At 38.5% G+C, this 23568-nt stretch overlaps 1 protein-coding gene across 5 annotated transcripts; it reads left to right on the top strand.

Moving 5' to 3' along the window:
- On the top strand, positions 1–23251 carry LOC128782210 (protein NPAT). Of its 5 annotated transcripts, none has more exons than XM_053932474.1 (18): positions 1–148; positions 3175–3293; positions 4895–4955; positions 6414–6486; positions 6970–7013; positions 7729–7962; positions 8478–8562; positions 9596–9728; positions 10220–10311; positions 10395–10482; positions 12242–12338; positions 12763–12894; positions 13618–15312; positions 16613–16728; positions 16816–16924; positions 17988–18045; positions 20062–21223; positions 21927–23251. In XM_053932474.1, exons 1-18 carry the CDS (start codon positions 112–114, stop codon positions 22002–22004), a joined length of 4413 nt encoding a protein of 1470 aa, XP_053788449.1. In that variant the 5' UTR covers positions 1–111; the 3' UTR covers positions 22005–23251. The 5 variants fall into 5 exon arrangements, with proteins under 5 accessions (XP_053788449.1, XP_053788433.1, XP_053788428.1 ...); XM_053932458.1 differs by having other exon boundaries at positions 16816–16981; XM_053932453.1 differs by lacking the exon at positions 1–148 and adding an exon at positions 718–792 and having other exon boundaries at positions 8481–8562; positions 16816–16981.
- Positions 23252–23568: the final 317 nt, after the last annotated feature.

The raw sequence follows: 23568 nt of genomic DNA, 5'->3' as shown, positions 1-23568 counted from the left end.
GGGCCGGGCGCGGCGCTGGCTGGCGGAGTTTCCGCGCCTTCGCCTGGGTGGCGGGGCGGCCGGCTGCGCTCGGGGAGCTGCGCCCGCCCGTGCCCCGCTCCGTCTCGGGCCATGCTGCTGCCGTCCGACGTGGCCCGGCTGGTGCTGGGTGAGTGAGCCGGGAGGGACGGAGGGATGCATGGGTGAGGCGCGTAGCACCGGCCGCGCCGGGAGGGCTCTGTCGGGCATTGTCAGCCGCCCGAGGCGCGGCGGGACACAGCCGGTTTCGCCCTTGACCCTCGGCAGCGTCTCTTGGTCCCCCCAGGCTGGGATTGTTACTGCCGGGGCTTATACCGGGCAGCTCCTGGGCTGGCCCCCGCCGCCCTCCGGCCCGGCCTCTGTCGGGGAGCGAACGCAGCTCGCTTCTGAGGGATTCGGGTCCTGGGGGACCAGGCCGCTCCCCAGCCGTGCCTTGGGCTCGGGTTCTTCACGAGTCCAAGGAAACGTGGTGGTCTCCGGTGCCCACCTGCAGACTGAGAGCTGCCGAGCGGTGCTTAAACAGTTCCTGATTACAGGAGGAGTCCAAGGGTGACCCGAAATCCCAGGGAAGGCTGCGTTAAGGGTCAGATAGTTTTTCTTTTCGGCCATGTTTCGCTCATTTTTGAGGGTGCACTAGAAGTTCAGGCGTGATCAGAGTCTATGGAAAACACTGTGTAAGTGTGTTCAGGACACTGGTAGCAGCCAGTGAATTTTTTAAAATGACTTTATGCTGTGGATTATTTGGATCCTGCCAAAGGTGGGAGCAAGTCGATGGTAAGCAAAAATATGACTCACATATTTCAGTCCCACACGTAGTAAGTACTTATTGGCTCAGGTTGCCAAGATTTCCTGGCAGCTTGCCCTGTGAAATTCAGTTTTCAGTAGTTCACAGTCTTTTAAAATCCAAAGCCATTAAAACTGAATCTCTTCTTCAGTATTCCCCCAGCAAAATTTATTTTTAAATACTACCTGAAATGTTGCTTGGTACTGCTTTGAGAAAAAGGCTAGTGAGCGATGCAATTTTTTTATTACTGTGAAGTAACAGGATTTTTAGAAACTCCATGGACTGTAAAAGAAGATTTGAATTCATACAAGTGAGATCTCTCATTGCGCTCTTCCAAACAAGATTGGTGAAGTTACAAGTTTCCAGGTAGAATGCTTTTCTTATGTGCTTACCAGAGACCTAAAGATGTAGCACACAATCTTGGCATCCTGTGCGCTGAGAATGATCCATCCTATCTTGTGTCTGTTGTGGCATGGAGCATGCATCATGTCTGGAAAACCTCTGAGCAACCTAAGGTTGTAGAACAGGACATTCCTTGTAACCATTTCTGTTCTCTAATAGGGATTCCTCTTCTGTGAGACATCTCTGAATTTCAGTGGGTAAATAGACTTCCCAGTGCAAGCTCTTCCATCTTTCTCTCCCAGGCCCCCCGCAAAATCTTTCTGGTGCTGTGAAGGTTGATGAATATTTGTTAAAGAAACAAAACTAAAATTATAAGCTGAGCTCACACACAAGAAAATGCATAAGAACATTTATATTTTCCTATTTGATAGAGTGAATGTGTACTATGGGTTAGACATTTCTTAAGGTAGAACAAAATATTGAATAATTTCCATACGTTCAAAACATACATCACCTTTTGTGCCTTTGGTTTTGGTGACCTTAGGGATCACATACTCCTGTGTCATTATACAGCGTATGCACAGGCACTTTGGGCAAGCGGCACGGGCACTTTCAGCCCTTGGAATGTTTGTTTCCAGGAAACTGGTGTATGTCAAATGTGCCTGTATGCAAACATTCAGTCATCCCTTGTGGTACTGTAGTAGTAGGTTCAAGAAAGAAAAATAGCAACTTTTTGTGTAACTATTCAAGTAAGTTTGATTATAAGAGCAGTCATACCAGCACAGATCAGAGCTCCACCGAGCCTAATACCCCATCTTCCAGCCTGGACCACCGTGAGATAGCATCGTGTTTATGAGAAATACACATTCAGCCACTTGTGGCTTGAGATTTTTCTAGAAAAATGAAATTGAAAAATTAAAAATTAAGTAGGATACTTCTTTCCTTTCCACAAGCACCGCTGTCTTCTGTCAGATAGGCCTGCTCATACACTGTGATTAAATTCACTTGAACAAGGCTTGCATGTTGGAAATACTATTTGTTTTCTTCAGCTGTACTCAGATCTGCTGAAAGATATTTGTTTTCATTTAAACTTAAAGGGCACATTTTTCTGCAGGCATTCATGAACTGAGGTAGACTATTTTGGGGGTCCATTGAAATAGATAATGTATGTATCCTGCATTGTATAACTAGGCACATGATTTATCTTATCCTTAAAACATTCCATGCTAAGCTCTGCTAAGAGCAAAAAAGAAGAAACATATTCTCTGTGGTTCCTTATTCTAGAATCCTTCATTCATATTGGTCTATTTCCATCTTTCAGTGTTTAAGATGTTTGAAGATTAAAGCAGGGTTAAAATATTTAATTAAAGCATAACATATTTGATGAAAAGAAAACTTTGTCAGTACATTTTCTGTGATGGTAACTACTGAGTCTTAGGGTGAGTCTTAGAGAAAAATTTGCATCTGGTACATCTATCCTAAATGAAAATTACTGTAAGTGAGGGGGGGGAACCTTTTTCTGTTACTAATTTTTGTACAGTGCCAATATTCTTAATAAATCTTATCCACTATTGCAGCAGCTGTAAAGGTTTTACCTATTTTGAAACAGTACAATGTGTGGAGAATTACTCTTACATAGCAATGCATTTCATTAACAAAATATTGTAGATTTCCATTGAGGTGTATCAAATAGGGTGGTTCAGCCCATATGGGAGTTTGTCTGTCAGCCTTCTGAGCTGAGAACTTTTATTTTCTTGTGTGTAAAGATAAACTAAAATTTGTTCATATTGCCTCACTTCCAGTCTTGAGTACTTTGAAAATACAGTGTAATTCCAATCTTTTTTTTTTTCTCTTTTGGGTTTTAACTGTTAAATATCTGGTAGGAATGTATGTATTTTCGAAATAATGTCACTTTCCTTTTATTACATAGAAATTTTTATCTGATTATCCCAACACTGTATTCAGATTTGATACCTATTGAGCAGAAGTAATGAATGAAATAGCAAAATTTTCTATCTGATTTGTTGCAGGCTATTTGCAACAGGAAAATCTTCAAGCTACCTGCCATCAATTTATTCTGGAAAGCTCAGATTTGAAAGAATATGCAGAGCACTGTACAGAAGATGGCTTTATTCCAGCCTGCTTGCTGGTGAGTTTGTATTTGCAAAGCAGAAAGTTACATTGTCTTGCATCCATGGAAAACAATATCGGGGATTTCTCAGTGTAACAATTAATTCTCAAATGCTACTTAAAATGTTTGATATTTGATCTGTTTAGTGTTTTTTCATCCTGTGATATTAGCAGTTATTTTGTTTCTAGTATTTAAGCTTACTAAGAAACATTTAAGCGTGAAATATGCAAATTGGTTTCAGCATATTATGCTTAGTCTGCCTTACAGATTTGAGGTTGATTTATGGAAGGGTGTTGTCACAAGGGTTTTATTGATTTTAGGGCTACTTTTGTAATTTACTAAGATCACTTAACAATTCTAGACATGGCAGCCAATAATTTTCCATTTCAGGTGCATTGTAAATATTTAGGTAAGGCACCTCAGATTTATCTAAATCTAACAAATTTTATTGACAAAAGCTGTGTTCAGCCTCCTCTCTGTCCAGTATCATCTGCATTGTTCTGGGTGAAAGGCAGGATTTTGGGTGTGCATAAATAGTGTGTAGCCACATCTATAGATGCATATGTAGAGCTCTAGAGCATAATTAGATAGTTTGCATTTTAAACAAGTATACAAAATGGAATTTTTACTATACTGTGTCAATCACAGGGTTTAGGTATTGCTGTGTATCAAACTTTTAGTGTCTATGTGTGTGTCCTCTTCATGTTTTCTGTTTCATTTTTTTAGTATATTAGTTAATTTCATTGTCTGGGACTTTGTCCACAGAATTCAAAATTTGTGAGTTTTTTCTGAGGTCCAAGGTGCACCTTCTTGATGCACATTTTGAAATAAAATATTGAATTTATTTTATTTACTAGTGCTCACTCATCTGCACTTTGGTGGTAGGGAGTTGAGAACCAAGCTATGGCCAGCAAAAATTAGAAAACATATAGATAGGTTATCCAGATTAATAAGGCTTTTTATAATCATCCTTTTCTCAGTAGAAATGTTTTCCTGTTGTTCACATAAAAGTGGTATCATAGTATCTGAGAAAAATTCTTACTGCAGCTCAAATACTTGCAATAAAGGGCTGTATTTGTCATGTCTTGTAGAGTTCCCACTAGTAAACAAGAGAGGAAGGTATACGATAGTGGTAACTTAAAAATTTTAATTATCTTTGTGTCACCTAAAAGAACAGGACAAGTAAACATGATAAGAAGGTTAATTCTGTGTGACTGTTAAAACTTTTGCTTCAGACAGGTTCCTTCATGTTTCCATCTTAGTGCGTGTTGTTTTCCAGCATGATACATACTCATTAGTCTGTTACTGCTCATCAGTAACAGACTAATGAGCACCATGCTGTTCATCATCTAATTTTCATGGTTTTATTCAGTAATAAAAAAGGTGAGCGAAGGTCAGACAGCTCTAACTACCAGTGTTGTGCCTTGAGATAGAGTACTTCACATTTTGGGCACATAAGAGGATTTTGTTCCATTGATTGCTCTCTACCAAGTACAGTCCCTTATACTGAGGGTCAGCATGGTGTAGACTGTTAAAGAGCTTCTTAAATATGACGTGCTACAGCAGAGGAAGTAGAAGTTATTAGTGAAAATTCTAAGATCAGTTGGTTTTTTTTCCAGTCGCTGTGTGGAAAAAACTTGACAACAATTCTTAATGAATACGTAGCCATGAAAACAAAAGGTAAGCCTTCAGAATGAGGTGTTGTTTTATTTTTATTTATCTGTTGTGAACTCCTTGAGGAAGAGGTGTATGGTCTTAGAGTAATCCCCCACTTAGGCTACAGTTGGAAGGTTACCATATTACGCAGCCAACAGCCACTACATCTAGTGAGCAAAAGTAATTGATTATCTTAGTTTGCATATGCCAGCATATATTTTCACTTCAAATGTAAGCATTTTTATATCTCAAAAACATAGAGATATAATAAAATGTGCAAAATGTATAGGTTTATGCTTGTGAAATTGTACTGTTTATTGTTTATACTATCAATAGGAGGGGAAGGTGCTTATCTCTCTGGTGTCTAGTAACAGAATGTGATAAAAATGAAATGCTGTGTCAGAAGTTCAAATTGGATCTTAGGAAAGGGTTCTTCACTGAGAGGGTGGTCAGTCTCTGGAACAGGCTACCCAGGGAAGTGGTCATGGCACTGAGCCCTGTCAGAATTCTAGGAGAATCTGGACAATGGTTTTAGTCACGTGGTTTAGAAATAGGTAGCCCAGTGAGGAGCAGGGAGTTGGGCTCAATGATCCTTATGCATCCCTTCCAACCTAAGGTATTCTATGATTCCATGATATAATCAGGAGGAGTCCTATGGTATGAAATATTTCTTGTCTTGTTTTTAAGACTAACTAAAATAGTTTCAGAACTACTTAATATTTTATATGAATACTGTAGGCAGAGCTAGAGCATTTCCTGGTTTTGAAATTAGTTATCAAGCTTCTGAACATTTCCAAATCTTAAAGGTTTTTCATATCTATTGTGTGATCATATTTTAATGGTGCTTGGTATTAAAAATCATACAGGGAACATTTCTGAGCATTTTTTTCCTTTCACACTAGGTGTGACAGAAATGGTAACTAAGACACAGATGTACGTCCTTCAAAATGCTTTGTACTTGGCATCTTGAAAAACTTAGTAAATTGAATTGTTTACTTATCTTTTCCATCACACTTCTAATGTTCGGTGCTTCAAAAACACCAAATGTTTTTACCTGTTTGGGTAATATCATAAAATAAACTATTACTTTTAAGGCCTGTCTGCCAGGTTATGATTTTCAAAGGCACAAAAGTGACTTGGGAATATGAATACCATTTCCAGAAGTGAGTTGGGGGGGTTAGCATAAGTTAGGTTAGCATGTGTTTGCTGAGGAGTCAACACCATGTGCAAATTCCAGTAAGAATTATAGTCATTAATTCAGTTTCATCAAGGCTTCTAAACCAGAACTGTATCCATATAAATCAAAATTCTTTAAAGTAGGAGTTAGGGCTCTCTAATTAATAGACTATTAAGAAGGCAACAAGACATCTAAAGTTAGATGATGTCTGAAACACTCCATAATAATCATTTTGTTTGTGATTTTACTTTTCTCTCAGCATATATCAGTTTTGGGCATCAATTTGTTTTTATGGTTCATTTTAGAAACAACAAATGAAGTTCCAGCGATGATGTCATCTCTGTGGAAAAAATTAGACTATACACTTTCTCAGATCAGGTAACGTAGTTTTGAAATGAAGAAAGTAATGTTTCACTCTAAAAGTGAGTCCCTATGATGACCAACTCCCCTTATCATTGTATGAGAATGGTTTAGCTCTCTGTTTCCTTTAAGAGACAGTGAAAAAGATGGGTATGTTAGAGTTGATAGTTGAGCAGACATTTAAAGATTTTAAGGAGGGGCTAGCAAATAAGGAGGGCATTAGTGTGAGCATGTAGTCTTCCTGTAATAAAACAATACACTATGACTCATTTAGAATCTGATACCTTTGTGGTTATTTGATCAAAAATGAAACAGTAAACTTCACTTGAAGGATCTCTGACGATTGTTGGAAAGAATAAAAAGAGCAATCAATGGATTTTTGTGAAGGAATGTGTGGTTAGGGTCAGACTGACATTAACCATGTGATAGGTAGTGTCACACTGTGTAGCTGAGTGCTTCCATTATGCTCCATTAATTTCTGTCACTTGCTTTATTTTTTAGGAGCATGCAGAATTCAGATTTCAGATTTTCTTCTAACCAGAGGAGTAAGTAACTGAGTCAATTCCATGGGATCAGTAGGTTTTATGTTAAAATTATCTGTTTTGGCAAAAAAATAGGGGCCTTCTGCAGCAATGAGTAGTGCATGTCTTTTGTCTTTAGTGTGGTCTGTGGATTACTGTAATGATCAGGAAAGGAAAGTAAGAAAAACGGAGCTTTTTGCAAGGGGCATAAATTCTCTATTATAGCATTTCCTCTGCTGAAAAAAACTTTTTTAGAAATTTACATGGTTAAAAGGTTTAAAAACTGCTGCCCCGCTCCTGAAACTGCTGACTTAATTTATGCTTCATAGATGAACTAAAAACGTAGCTGGTTTAATTGTAATGCAGTTGGATTACTGTAGAAGAGGAACATGAAAACATATTACAGTCTTGTAACATTTGTCATATATACAAACATATATCCAGCCAAAATACAAAAACATACATGTTGTATCTAAAGTTGTTTCTTTCATTACAAAAGCTGAAAATTAACTATCAACAAAGAAAAATTGGTTTACTTAAAAATAAGTTTTTCTCTGTAGTATTTTTACTGTATAAGAAAAGGGAGTGTGAGATATAGATAGTGATCGTTCCCAGATTTGAGATTCACTGGATTGGGTGGTGTTCCGTTGTTTAAATTTTTTTAAACAGATTTTGTGTGAATATCACTAATTTTTAGAAATTCCTTTATCATATGTTTTCATCTTCTCTTTATTTCCAGTACGTACAAGAAGTGGAATTGTAGAAATGAAAAGGCAGAGAATGCTTCAGCAGTCGGCTCCTGCAAACTCAGGACTGTTGTCAGTAGTCCATCAGTCAGGGCAACAGAATTCCTCTTCTTCTGTTGTACCTCCTCAAGTAATTCACAGGCCAACAATAAATCAAAGCATGCCGCAGACAAGACTGAGTACACTGTTTGTGAACCAGTCACAAGCTCAAGAAAACAAGATCAACAGTAAGTTGCAAAAATTTTTAAACCTTATTTTTCTGTGAAAAATCTGTGGCTATTAATGGAAGTTTTCTAAAATCAGGGCTAATCATCTTCCACCAAAAAGTTCCAGAAAATTCATGTTTTGTTCCCCAGCTCTCCAGACTGATTCAGGTGATTAAAAGAAAATAAGTGCGACAATTGCCCAAAAGAGAGATGGCTCTTGCATACTTGCTTGCCGCTGTGAGTTCAGAAATCAGAAATGCATTAATTTGTGGTTATTCTGTTCTGTGCTCTCACCCTCACCCAAATAACTTGTTTCATCAGATAGGGATGATCCACATTAAGTGGATGTCTATTTCAGGATATGTTTAAAAGGACTGGTCCTTATTTCCGTGACAATACCAAATTCTTTTGTAAGACTTTCCAGGAATTGATTGGAACATAGTAAGCAATGTGTAGATCTTGTAGTGCTTTAACAGTGTCACTGGAAAATGTATTGGCATCATGACTTCTATTTTTGTTTGGTTTTCTCTATAAAGCAGGAGGTCTCATACACATTCAAGTTCCAACATCACAAGAACGAAAGCTTCATTCAAACTTGCTTTCTCCAGGAAGGCGAAAAAGGTAAAAGGGATGTGGGTTTGGTTTTGGCTGGTATTTTTATTTAATTGTTTAGAAATGAGACAGTGTTCTAACCTTTAGTGTAAATTTCTTCAATGATGGAGTGTTTCAAATGTAAGATCTGTGGAGAGGGGCCAGTGTTTGATGTTTCACAGAGGAAAGGGAAATCAAAGAGCTTAACAATAGACTGATAGAAGGCTACTCATGCTTCTTTGTGTACACTCTGTCTTTACTCCAGTATTAGACATAGACAAATAATCTTGGAGCTGAGACTTGGTATTCCTTCCAAAATGTCCTTTTCAATTACGGAAATTCTTAATATTGATAATAATGTGCATTTAACTTCATAAAATTATTGAATTGAGTAAATTTCCTCAGAAAAATGTTAATATTTGCACTAGAAGTTTTGTGAAAAACTTCTCTTACACTAGGTGTTGCATTTTTTGTTCTCTGACTCAAATGTCCATTTTTCCCCAAGTCTTTCCTAATATGTCTTGATTCTTTAAAATGTAATTTTAGTGCCACTGCCAATAGATGTTTTCAGAAGAACCTACACTGTTCTCCTATAAAAACATTAGTTTTCCTATTTATCAGATAAATTCTTACAGAACTTAAGATTTGTTTTCTTCTTTGAAAATAAGTGCTCCTTGAGAAGTCTTCGTTTTCAGTGGTAATGCCCAAATCTGATTGTGAGTTGCAGTTTACTAGTACCAGTCTAACTGGTACCACCAGTTAGAGTACATGTAGTGGAGGGGCAGTAAATGCAGAATAGTGGGCATGGAATTCAGTTTGCCATTATGCCATTTCCCTACAATCTCTAAATTTATAACTTCTGTAAAGGCAGACACAATAGATGTGTAAGAGATGATAAAACAGGTACCAGCTTTTACTGCATTTTCAATATGTAGTTAATTTTCTGATGATTAAGATCTTTTGTTTGCTAAAAAGGAACAGAAGCACTTGATTTACTCACCATTGGGTCTACTGTTTGCAATTTTCTCATAAACTACATAATAAATTTCCTGGTACGTTTCAGTGAATCTCAGAAGAGGAAAAGTGTTGCAACATCTGGACCTCTTTCAGCAACTAGAAGCTCTCAAGACTCTGAAGAAGCAGTAGTAGAAAAAGAAAGTGAGCCCCTAGAAGAGTTAATTGATGGTAACTTCCCAGTGAGTATATGCCTACAGAAGGTATTTAGACTTAAGAAACAAAGTCAAACTCAAGAGAACTAGTCTTTAACATGTTGTTCTTCCTGGTTTTTACAGAAATTACCTTTAGAAGATAAATGTATTGGTTTGTATTTGAACTACCTCTTGTATGTACTAAATTCATAAAGTTGACGTGGCTATGTAGTGTTTTGTTTTTCTTGGTTTATTTGCTTTGCTAAGATACCTGTAGGCTGTCAGAACACTGTAATTCCTCAGAGAATGAAAACCAGAAGGCACAATAAACCCCGCTGTACTTTAAGAGAGTAGAAGTACAGGAATGTTTTAAGTTGATTTTTGTAGCAGTGTAATGCAGTCAAAGATGACTCTGTTATAAAAGTCTTCTCTCTTTGAATTGATTTTTTAATTATTTTTTACCAGTTAGTCAGAAATTCATGCTCCTTTTCTAGTGATGTTAAAAATAGAAACCTGACCACTTCAAAACTGTTTTCCAGCAACTGGTTATTGAAAATGCCAGAGAAAAAATACTGAGCAACAAATCTCTTCAGGAGAAGCTCGCTGAAAACATTAACAAAATCCTGGGGAGGTAATAAAAGGACCCTCTAAACTTCATATATTTTCTTAATTGATTTATTTTTGAGTTTTGAACTAATGACATACATGTTGCAGTGATGGCAGTGTTGCTCAGGCCCCTAAACAGACAGACAGTGGTCCCACAGAACAGGAGACTTCAATTGATGAAATCCTTGGACTTCAGGTAGGTGTAGATTGCCCTGTTCACATTGTTTTTAGGACCAGGCTTGTGAGAATGATCAGTTATGGGAACTATGCTGAACCTCTGACATCTGAGGATATTCTCTCCTCTTCCTATCCTTTCTTTTTTGTTTCTGTTTGCCAGCACAGCTGAGCCTCTCTGATGCTCCCCTCTGTGCAGGGGCAGCTCCGCAGCTTCCTTTGCAGAGGTGTGAACTCTGACCTTGTGTGGTGCTGGCCAGGCTCAAGGAACTGAGCTGACAGACACTGGTGTTCTGCAGGAGCTCATTTTGTGCCAGTTTAGCATTCTGAATTCATTCCCAGTGCCTGTCCAAGGCAGCATAAGCATGCAGCAGGGTCGAAGCCAAGGGAGTGGGATTGTTTCTGGCAGTAATTAGCTGGTAACCCTACACTCAGACTGGATTTAAGAACTCTGTCCCACGCACCAGCTGCCTGCTTCTCACTCAGTCTTTTGTACTAGTAATTGGCTACCAGTTTCTGACTGGGGATCTAATCAATAGCCTTAGAGAAGAAAAAAGAATTTAAAATACCTTGTTGTCTGTAAGTACGTTTAATCTGATCTGATTTTGTGATTTGCTCAAAGATAAGCATGGATCGAGAGAAATTATTTTTGGAGCCTAAATAATGGTGCTTTTTCTTCAAATTTAGTATTTTCCTGCTTTTGGAGGAAATGTGTGTTCTGCTTCTACAAACTAAACATAATTATAGTATTCTCCTTTCATTTTTCTGTAAGACTCAAGCTGGCAATCACAGAATTGAAAAGGATTTTAAAGAGGGAAATTTCACAGCACTCATGAGAAAGACAGGAGAGTAGAAGCAGTTCCCTGTTTATGAAGTAGAGGTGTCTGGTTTATAAATGCTATTCTTCTGTTGCTTGGTGATTTTAGGTCAGTTGTTGTCAAAATATAGAGCTAAAAAGCTGTATTCCATTATTCTGAGCAGAAATAAAGCTTCATGGTTTGGTTGGAGTTGCTGATACAAAATCAAGGATATACCATGGAATATCCACCCTTAAAGGTGGAGATATATATCAAAAAAGGTAGAGATATATATCAAAGGTTGGAGAGTGCTTAGAGGGTCTCCAGAAAGGCAAGACAAACTTGGTATTTAATCGCTTGAGTATGTATGTACTGGATACTCATTTTATTCCTGGGCTGCCACAGAACAAGAATCAGGACCCTTAGAGCACTGTCCCATGTAGCTGTGCTTTCCAAAATGCCTTCCACAAAGAAGTAGTTGGAGGCTATATTATAGAGCGTTAAATGGGTATATGGAATAAAACTTCCATTTACTTATTGTTGGCTTCTAAATATATAATATAATCAAACCTCAGAAATTAGGATTAATTTGGGGATTTTTTTTTACCAGTGGTTTGCTTGTACAGGCTCGCACCATCCATACCACGTGCATAAGCTTCCAGTGTAGCCTGAGATTTAGCCTTCCTTTTTGGCTAGTGCTGGCCATTATGTGGAGAATACTCCAGTACACACATGGTGGGGGTGATGTCTGACAGAGACATTTGGATTTTGGAGCTCCTTATTTCTAAAGCTTCAATCACTAAGATTTTTTTAACAGACATTAAATTTGTGGCAGAAATGTTCCCAGCATTAGTCTTTATGTCTCTGTGCTGAGCAGAAGTAATAGAACTAAAATCAATCTGAAAAGAAAACAATTGTTTTGTTTGTGTTTTTAAGTTATGGAAGTAACTGTCTAACAGTTCTGTATATCATGTGTTTTCTCAGGGTGAAATTCATATGTCAGAAGAGGCTATTCAGGACATTCTGGAACAGACAGAATCAGATCCAGCTTTCCAGGCTCTGTTTGACTGGTTTGATTATGGTAGGCTACATTGTACTCAGTTGTACTGTTACTGTAAAGCATCCTGAGTGATGAGCTTTCCCAAGCATTGCTTGAAAAAGCAAAGGAATTCAGCAGGCCTCTTGAAAGAGAAATGACATTGGTATGCCTTTACACAGAATTAGATTCTTAGATACATTTATACACAGCTATAAAATACAGCATTTTTCTGTGGCTGATATTCTGGGTTTGTGCTGGTTCAGTGATTGTTTTATTGCTGTTATTTTAGACATTCCAGCTCTGAAGGATGATAGTTTATACTTGTTTGCTGTTGTAAAATTTTCAGGGGTATCCTCACATGAACCATAAAGAGATCTTTACACTGGGGTTCATTTAAAAGGTAGTGATGACATGTATGTGGAAAATTACATATTTAACCATTCTTCATGCTTTATTTTGAAAATAGGAAAGAGCAAGGTAAACAAGAACCTACCTGCTGGTATTTCTGGTCGGAATGGAGTAGAAAACGAAATCCTGGTGGCTGAAGATAGCCTGGAAACATTTGGAAGTTCTTTAGGAACAGAAGAAGCTAACAGATGTACGGGTTTTTTTTTGTCTAAGATTTCTCTGTTAACTTTTCATTATGAAAATATTTTCAGACAATTTGCACATTTTAGAATTTTTTTTCAGTGATAATATCCACGTGGACATTTACATTGAGTGAACATACATATACAACTGGCCTGTTACAAAGTTTCAATCTATTACATTTAACAGTAGTCCCATCAGTGTACTTAAAAGTTGTACTTGATATGCTCCTCAATGCAAGCAGACTATCAATAAATGGATACTTTGCAGTATCCATTGTGGAACACATAAACAGATTATTTTACATCTAACCATATTAATTTTTTATCTCTCTTCTGTAATGTATCTGTTAATACACAAAAAGAGTCTTACTCTGGACAAAGGGGATGTTAGTCTGTCTCCACCATTCTTAACAATAGTCCATGAGTAGCAGGTATTTAGTGAAAGTATATGAGAAGTAGAGCCATGAGATGGTTTTTGTGCTTCTGGAAATCTGATGACCTGAGATATTTACATGTTATCTGTGTACTTAGTAGTAATGTACAAACTGATTTTTCAGATTATCTAGTCATCTAGACATATTATATATGCCACTCAACTTGAACCTCAGGATGAGTTCCCACTTAGTTTCATGGGAAATAGTTTTCCATTGAACTGATAGTTATTTCTAAAACACTCTAAAAGGATCAGTTGTTCTAATAATTACGGAATTGGTTTATTCTGTCTTTTACAGGTGATAATTCTGGAGAACCACTATCCTGTAAAGGTTTTCAGTTAGGAGAAGCATCATGTGCCTTGAAAACCAGCATTAATGATGATGATATGGCTAAGAAAAATCCCACCAGTGAACAGCTGCATGGAAACTGTAGACCAAGGAAGCAGACTGAAGTACTTACAGCCATTTCCCCTGAACATATTAGAGAGCTGGAAATTGCTTTTGACTCGGTGTCTGATTTGACTGAACCTAACAAGAGACAGAGTTCTGATAGCAAATGTAATGAACACTGCGCAGACACTTATGTTACAAAGGAGTCATCTACATTAATATCTGAAAGTGAGAGTGCTATGGAAATTGAAAAAGGCCCACCAAGTGATAGTTCTCAAAGTAGTCCTAATTTAGAATATGTTCATCCTGCTACTCCACAGATTCCTTTGATTTCAGTGGCAGAGGATACTATAGCTGTTGAAAACAAAACTGATTCTGGAAGTAAATGTCAATTATCACCAGACACATCACTGTCTGAAAAAAGACTTCCTGGAAGCCCTTCTGATGGGAGCCCTGGCCACAGTGCACTGTTGAGAAGAAACAGCTCATCCATTTCTAGCCCATCGGCAGATGCAGGAAAACAACAGACAGTAACCAGTGATCCAGCTGCCTTGCCTGGTGTTTCACAGGAGAACTCCAGCCATCCCTCTAACCATCAGGACCAGAGCACACAGGCAGACTGTGCTGTGGGATCTGCAGTGGACATCACAGATCTTGACAAAACACAGTTGCAGCTTGAAGTTGTTGATACTTCTAACAAAACTTACTCAAATGATCAGCATACACTTGATAAGCCTTATAAGAAAGATTTTAACCTCCCTTCAGAACTGCCAAACACAAAGGGTACACAAGGAGAGATGCAAGAACCTTCATCTTCCACAAAAGTAGACACTGATAATTTATATTTCTCATCTGGTGATAATGCATGTACAAACATTTCTGTAGTATCCACTGAAAACAACCTTACTACCTCTGAAATATGCCACTCTCCTCTCCCTGAAACTGCATCCTCAGCAGAGGAGTCAGGTACTGAGGCCAAAAGTATAAGCAGTGTATCTTCTAGCAGTCAACCAATGGATGTTGATCCTTCTAATATAATGTCCCTCAAGATCATCATCAGTGATGATCCGTTTATTGCATCAGACACAGAATTAAATAATGCTGTTTCCAGCATCACAGGAGAAAATTTGCCTACTATAATATTGTCATCTCCAGCCAAATCTCCAACCAAAACTGCAGGCTTGCCCAAATGTCTCACTTCAGAAGACACAGAAAAAAATGTGGATTCAGCTCTGGCAGAGCAGAATCTTCTTGTGCTTAGACCTAAGGATCCTGTGGTCACCTCGGTTAACACTCAGAATGAAGACTGCACTGGTTTTTCAGTTGCAAGTTCAACTCATCTTTCCAATGAAGGGGGATTTATACAGTTGATGCCAGCCACAAGCACAGCTTTTGGGAATTCAAGCAACCTTTACATAGCCACATGTATGACTGATCCAGCAACCTTGGGTGCAGCTGTAACACCATCAAATGTAGTTGTATTGCCTGGCAGTTCTATGCCACTGGCTTCCCAAGCTCCAACTGTACAACAGTTGCGGACTCCTCCCAGATCCAGCAATACATTTCCAGCAAACCAGACTGTCTCCCCAAACTTCCCACAGGGTAATCTCGTTATTAGAAAAGTACTGAAAATGTGGTGTTTGTACGGTGGTCTTGTTATTTTTGTTTTTCCCCTAAGTGCATTAAAAGTAAATAATTTTTTAAACTGCTCTGTCTGCCACTTGAAACTGTCCAGGAGTTACTTTTTTTTTAATATATTAGTTGCTAGTAGAAATTAAATAAAACTACAAGAAGTCATTGATCAGGCTGCTTTGAATAAAAAAAAAAAAGCCTCATATTTCAGAAGCTTAACTGATACAATTTTAGCAGCATTAGATGTAGGAATCACGTTTTGGTTTATATTGGAAAGAATTCCATTACTTTGGCTAAATAAAACAGTTTTTTGTTTCAATAAGATTCCTGTTATAAATGGGATGCTCTATGTTATAGGTATCCATATTTTGTGCAGATAACTGGGTATAGATGTGTCTAGTCCTTCTCAAATGATTTCCTTGGTTTTGTTTTATACTTCAAACCTAGTCTGCATTACTACATTTAAGTAAATATGAAAGTATAACATTATTTCTTTCCATGATTTAAAATTTGTACAAGCATCTTTTATTACTACAGCAATAAAAATTTCAAGTGCTTTTTGAAATGAAAAAAAACCAGTTATAAACCACTGTAATCACCATATTTTGATTTCTTTCAAAAACTAAGAACTTTTTTGCAGTTACCTTTGAACTTCTGTGTGTAGTCATTTCATTGAGGTCTGAGGCCAGTGCAGTCAGAGACCATGCAAGGTACACACAAGGTACATGCAAGGTCTTAGGGTGACAGCCTTTTCTGCCGTTAGGATTTCTTTATGCAATTCTTGATAATGCATAAAGAATTCTTCAATGCTTTTTTCATAGAGAGAGGAACAGTTTCCTTTCACTTTTGAAAATATTCTTCCACTTCTCAAATAATGTGATAGGATAGTTTCCATATTTTATAATCCCCACATATCTGACAGCTAAATAAGATCTTTAATGTTATTTTTACTGGTTTTTATAAATAACTTTAATTTAAAGATTAAACGTTAAGATAGGGTTATCATACTTTATTGTGAGCTACCTCTTACAAAGGAAAACAGATTTTAACTAAAGAATTCCTTATAAACTGAAAATAAAACTGGTGCTTACCATGTTTTCTAGTAGTGAACTATAGCAAAGGGCAGTGAAGTTTTTCTAAAAATCCAGAGCTTTTCTTGCCACAGGTTTTGACCATGCATAATAATTTTAAGAAATCCTGTCTTGAAGCTTTTCTTTTCACTGAAGTATCTTTAGTTTCTGTACAATCTTAACACTTTGGTATTTTTTAGGTTCTGCCATTATAATTGCATCTCCAGTGCAGCCAGTTTTGCAAGGAATGGTGGGAATGATACCTCTCTCCGTAGTAGGACAGAATGGAAATACGTTCTCAGCACCTGCCTGCCAGGTAGCACATCACAAATAAAGAGTCTCAGGATTAAAGTGATAAGAAGTGCTTTGGTAAATTGTAATAGAATGTTTTGATTCTTTCAAGGTTCTTCACATGCCTGTGGCTAATCCAGTGTGCAACGGAAGTGTCCCAAAGCTTCCCATCCCTCCCAAATCACAGAAGATTCCTGGAGCAAGAAACAAGAATAATGCAGGTGCCTGCCTTGCATTCTTGAGAGGGGCAGAAGAAAAGCAAAGGGTTCTAAGGACAAGTCAGTTCTAAGTAAAAAAAGTTTTATAAATGTCTCTGCTTCTATTCCTGGCAACTGCTGGGCTGTCTTGAGAGAGGTCTGTGCCTGCAGTTAGTGACTCTTGTTTGCTCAGTTTACAAAGAACTTCCAGCTTATAACATGCTTCCAGTTTTTGCATCAATCTTATTTCCAAAATGTAATATTTCAAGGCTCTCATGCAGTTTTAAAAGTTTGCTTTTCTTTATGTTTCTGGTTATTTTTCATCTTGTTGGTTTTAAGTAGTTTACTTAAAACTTTGCTGTCATTGGAACTGAGCCACACAGTAATGAGGATATTAGAAGAGTCAGCAGTTCTATAAATTTATTAAGGAAAAATACTTATTAGAAGTGTTGCATGTTTATATTAAAAATGCACTCTACTATCTGTTTTCCTTTTGCCCATTCAGGTATATACTTCTGTATATTGTTTTTGTTGAGACTTTGCTGCTTTAAATAGTTAATTGTAACAAGACTGGAGTTATGTTCCTTTCTCAGTGTTGGAAAGGGGTAAAGAAAAATAATTGGAAATAGAAACGTTGAGTTACAAGGACAATTTGTGCTTTAGCCTATCTGCCTTTAAAAAAAAGAGTAGGCTTGCACATAAAAATGAAAATAGAATGAATTTTGAAATTAAGATAAAAGCTAGGATTGTATAGTAGTTTGCATTCTGGTTTGCTGATGGATAGCTGAGAGTTCCCTGTGTTAATTTCCTTCTACCTGGAAATCCCCAGGTGCATTTTTAAGTTCAGGATAGTTTGTTTTGTCTTGCCAGGGCTGTGTATTATCTAAGTGTAGACAGCAAGCTTCTTCTTTGTTCTAAGTTGGGGACCTTTGCTAGTCTACTAATTAGTAATGCTTAAAGTTAAAAAATACTGTGGAGTTTGTTGCTGGGTTTTTCTTTATTGGTTCTCTGTCAGGTGAAATGTCTTTGTACTAAAATTGTGAAATTATTTACCTGTCATTCATTAATATTTCATCTGTTGTTCCAGGAAAACTGGTACCAAATGTAGCTGAGCCTTTGAACCATGCAAATTCTCGAACACAGAGGTCAGTAGTGCTAGCTGAAACTTGCTTGCTTTTTCCTGTCATGAATTTCTTCATCCACAATTGGTGAAGAGAGCAGCTTCTTTTAGTAGTGGCATAAGCAGTACCCCCTTTCCTGCTGCCTGTCTGCTAGGAGTATTGATTCAGATGTGTGCTGGGACTGGTGCAGCCTGTGCTAGAATTGTCTTGTTACTGTTCTTGTGTTAATTTTGTATGGCTTTGTCTTCATTGTCTCCTGTCTCAATTGTAAAATGAAAATTGTTGGAGCAGAGTCTAAGCTAGGAGAATTGCCTACATTTACATTTACTGGGAAATTTAAATGACTAAAACCTTTGTTTTTTATTTTCACATGAGTGGTACCCATGGTTTTGTAGTGTAGTCTCATTTCCTTTATCATTCTATGACCCAGATCCAGTTGAGTTTATTAGATTGGGTTCTTCATCTGTATTTCAGCTGTGTAGATTAGAACTCTGCTTGCTCATTTAAAAAATGAGAACTGAATGCAAAGATGACAAGGACAACAGCATGCTAACTTTATGTTGATGAACATAACTAAATTTCTAATTGGGGTACATACTAGTTTTCTGTTGGGCAAATGAGAGAAGGAAGCAAGGCTGCAGTAGTAATTCTCCTTACCATTAATGGACTTCTGAAAGAAAAGGATGTTGGAATGAGCAAAAGAGTTTAGGAGGAGATCAGAAGTTCAGTTTAAATGTAAGAAGTTAAATGATCTTTTATTGGAAAACTAGCACATACTTTTAAAAAAAACTACCTATTTAGAACTCACTTAAAATGTTGGAAAAGTGGAGATTAAACAGGAACATTAAAGTCAACTCATTAAAAAATCCCAACCATATAACATGCAAAAAGTACTGATTTTTTTAAAGACCACAGAAGCAAGAACTTGGATAATACCACTTCAGTAATTCAAAATTGATCTCTAGATGTATGTTTTGCATAGCAAAGAGAGCAAAATCTTCCCTGCAAAGACGTGTAATTTATTTCCACTTTTTACCCTCTGTCTCATCTCAAATTTCATGGAAAGAAAACAAACTGCTACAACTCGGACCTTTTTTACCATTTCAAAGATACCAAAGTTAACATCCCAAAAACTTGACTTTTCCGCTTAGAAATCATAGAGGTTTATGTGCATGGAGAAGCCTTACAGGCGTAAATGACAGATGCTGAAGCTTCTCTTGGAAATGCCGCATAAGCCAGGCAGAGGGCACAGACAGAACAGTGGTATGAGCTGACAGAGCAGAAGCATTTTTCTTTCCACAGTGCTGTGGTGTCTTTTTCACATGAATGAGGCTGGTTGTCAGGTGGAGACCACACACCAGGGAGTTTGGATGTTGCTGTCCAGATGCCCACCAGCAGCTTTTTGTCTTGCTCAGTGTCCCACCATGCACAGCAAGTGCATAGGGAAGAGTACAAGGCACACATGTGATTACATTGTCCAATATATTCTGGCAGCCTCTTAGGAATTTCAGCTTCAAGGATTACAGAGCCATAAGTAGTATTCTGAGATGGACTGCCTGTCATGAATGCACTCAGTTTCTTTTTGAAGTCAAGTAAGCTACCAGCATCCACAAATATCCCAAGGTAAAAAAGTTCCCAGGTTTAGTTACATGCAGTGTCCAGACCTTCTTGTGCTTTGAACCTAATACCAGTGTTATTTCATGCCCTTAGTTTTTCTACTGGAAGGTACAGCAGATAGCATCCTTTTTGTGGGCTTTCTTGACAGAGCTCTGTTGCATTCCCCTCAGTGATCTCTCTTTCCAGGCTGAAGAGCCCCAGTGTACATAATTGTTCAGTGTACAGACTCTTTTTCATACCAAGAAAACTCTGAGTTCTCTGCAGTTGTCATTCCTTACTCTTGGTCTTTATGTGTTGATAAAATACTTGTATTTAGGATGGAGAGAGCTTTTTAGAGGGATGGGTGGGGACTTCCAGCCAGCTGAAATTAACTTGCCTAGTAAGAATAAACATGTCAGTGAAATGTTTTCATCTCATTTTCAGGGCTGGAAATTGGGACAAGCTTACCAGTGCAGAACCAGGAAGGAAAGTGGAAGAGAACTTACCTGTTGCACCAGCAGAGAGCACAGGCTCAAATTCAAGACAGAGTGAGAGTCACAGGAGAGTGCTTTGCTTTGATAACGTCCTACCCACTCCAGGAGGAAGCACCCAAATTCAAGCTCCTAAGAGTTCATTGCAGAAAGAAAGAAACGAAAGCCCTTTATTTGCTGTTGACTCTGCATCCTCCTCTGCTAAGGCACAGGTACCAAAGAGAGACAAAGACAAAACATTGCCCAGAATTCTGTGTAGGCCAGAAGTTGGTAGCAACAGAGGCACATCTGCAAAGGAGCCACAGCCCGAGCGGAAGGTGGCAACTGCAGGGCTTTCATTAGATCCCTTCCACAAGACAACAGCAAACAAAGAAAATGAGCTACGAAGGGACACCGATGAAAAGCAGAAGAGCCAGGACACTGCCAAACTCTCAAACGGCCAACAAAGCATTGCCTTATGGAATGAGAAGACAGTTGCTTCAGTACAAGAGCTGAACAAAAAGCAGGGGTCACTGTCAAATGGGGCTGGCAGCGGCAAATCATCGGTGTCCGTTTCTTTGTCCTCAAAGGAGCCTAAGCGAGAACCTGCTAAAGCTTCCGGCCAAGGCCTCGGCCTGTCCAGCCCATTCTCTAAACAGTGTGTGGAGATGCTGCAGGACATTCAGTGGCAAAGCCCTGCTGGAAAGACAGCTGAGAACGGAGAACTGCCAGTACCCCGGACGCCGTCGGGAGTCGGGGACAGGCACACGGATGACACTACAGACAGCGTCCGCACCCCGACCTGCCGGCGCTTCAATGAGGACAGCACCACGCCCCGCATCATGGTGCCCCCCGCCACGCCAGACCTGCCCGCCTGCAGCCCGGCCAGCGAGACGGGCAGCGAGAACAGCGTCAGCATGGCCGCACACACCCTCATGATCCTGTCGCGGGCGGCCATCGCAAGGACTAGCGCTGCAACCCCCCTCAAGGACAACACCCAGCAGTTCAGGGCTTTGAGGAGCACCGTAAAGAAAAGGAAACTGGAGGACTTAAATGAGGGGGAGAGAAATTCTCGTTCTGCAAGTAGAAAAGACCTTCAGAGCTCTCCAACACCATCCAAAAAAAAGAAAATCAAGGCAAGTATAAACATCTATTTTGTCTAATTAAAATTCTCAGCATGTATTAGGTATCTTCGTGTATACTATTTTCAGTGGAATGGTTCAGAGATGCTAGTGCAAATCCCTGACATCCTATTTAAATTGGCCAGTTTTTCCAACTTTGCCTCTTGAGTGTACTCTGAACTAAGCTTTCTTAAGATTGGTTTAGTCTTCAGATACGCACAAGTAACTCCTACTAACTCTCTAAATAGGCACCAATGACAATTACATTATTTCTCCTAAAATGTGAATGAGTTTCTAAATTCCAAGTTTTTAAGTGGAATGTAGGAATTAAGCCGAACTCAAAGTAGGCCTTACTAGAATTCAGGCTGCTCTTGCATCCTTGTTTAGTACCATTAGTGATACTCCCAGTCTCTGCAGTGTGCAGCACTGTGCCTTTGACTTGAAGATTTAAAGGCAAATAGCCAAAGTGTGAGACACAAAAAGGTGTCTTTGGTGACTTAGTTTTAGCATGCTCCTAAATCACCAAGACTGGAACATGCTCCATTCCTTGGAGAGAGGGGCACATGTGAAGGGCATATGGCAGTGTCTGAGTTCTGGGGCAGATTTGTGCAGGAACAGATAAAAGGTGGAAGAATGAGGAAGAAAAGAATGCTTGCAGAATCTTCAGTTCCCCCAGGTTCTTTGTATTTAACACAATTGTTACTTTCCTCTCCTACAGAAAAAGAAGCTCCCAAATTCTTTTCCAGCAGGAATGGATGTGGACAAGTTCTTGTTGTCTTTGCATTACGATGAATGAACAAAGAAGTTAAAGTGAGGCCATCCTGAAGCTCAGAGGAGCAGTGCTGAGGTTTTGCATGGGAAGAGAAGTTAACTCTAAAGGGCAAGTTGCACTTTCAGTGCACTGAAGTTTCACTTTATAGCAAAGTCGTGCTGATTCTGAAGCAGGTTGCAAAGTGTAAATATCATTGAGTTGGTATATGTTTATTTTTGAAAAAGCACTTGCATAATTATAGAGCCATTTAAATTGCAAAACTGTAAATTTGTGTAAATGAAATGTAAGAAAGATTGTACATTTCCTGTTAGACCACGTTGTCTGTGTTCTGCTGCTTTCTCTACTTCTCCGAAGTGCTCAGCCAGTCTGTGAAAAGGTGGTGTTTGTCATTCACCACTCTAAGATGGGGCAGCTACCTTGGCCACTTCTCATTGTTTTGTTGAATCTGAGAATGACTTAAATATTCAGCTCTAACTGGCTTGTGCTCACACTCTCTCGTTTATAACTGTCAAAGCCGTGTTGTAAGGCTTTGAATGAAATAACAAAAATACCAATAGCTAAACATAAGGCCAGTAAAACCTCAAAAAGCATTTCTCATCTTGTGCAGTTTTTCCTAGCCAGTCATTCAGACAAGAACCTTAATTTGGACAGGCCTTCTGTTTACAGTATTTGCTGCTGAATGTCATTCAAATGCAAAAGCTCTTTTTTAAGCAACATACTTTTGTGTGCGGTCATGCCTCAGTATGAATACTTCTACTGAAGCAACAGCTAAACAAGAATTACACTGTGTTCTAATGCAAAAGTCAATTCCCTCACCTTTCATTTGTACTGCTGAGAAAGTATACTATCTAACTCTTAAATTTTTAGCCAGACATGGAAAAATTTGCATCTGATTTTTCTGTTTAACATAGAGGTTGTTATAGCTGTTACACAAACTCTCTCCAAAAGGGGTGCAGGAGGAGCTCAGCCTCCATTTTGCTGAATGAGCACACCTTGCTCCAAAACTACAGAATTTTCTTTACTGGTATTTCTTCCTTTGTTCTCAAATTGTTGACATTAAAAAAAAAAAAATTGCAAGTTTTCTTGTAAGAGATCTGTACAGCAACAGGGCAATGTTTCAGATACAATACAAGGATTCCTAAGGAACCAAGATTATGCAGTAGATGTTTATATTAAACCCATCCAGTGACTAAATACTGCATAGCATTTACAGCTTGAATAAATATTTTTGTTTTAATAAAAAGTTGTGTGTCTTGCTTAATGTTTTCAAGTCCACTAAGCAGTTTTGCAGATACTGAATAGAAAAGTCCTGTTGTTCAGTTGTTTTTTGAAGACAAAAAGTCCAGTATTTAACAGTAAGTTCTAGTAGCAGTTGTCAGAGGGACTAGGGCAGGCAAGCAACAAAATTGTCTTAAGCATAAAATGTTTAATAGTGATGGTGACACTTAAAATTAATTTGCTGTTCGAGAGCAAAGGTAATTCTTGCTGGGCCATCCACTACCCACCATGATGTTTCAGCTCAGGCATTCTGGTTCTAATGAAGATGTGAATTACCCATTCACTTTCATAGGAAAAAAGTATCATCTTC

The sequence above is a fragment of the Vidua chalybeata genome, chromosome 2 (assembly GCF_026979565.1).
Source record: "Vidua chalybeata isolate OUT-0048 chromosome 2, bVidCha1 merged haplotype, whole genome shotgun sequence".
In the NCBI taxonomy this organism is placed as follows: domain Eukaryota; kingdom Metazoa; phylum Chordata; class Aves; order Passeriformes; family Viduidae; genus Vidua; species Vidua chalybeata.
This window is presented reverse-complemented; position numbering and strand designations above follow the sequence as displayed.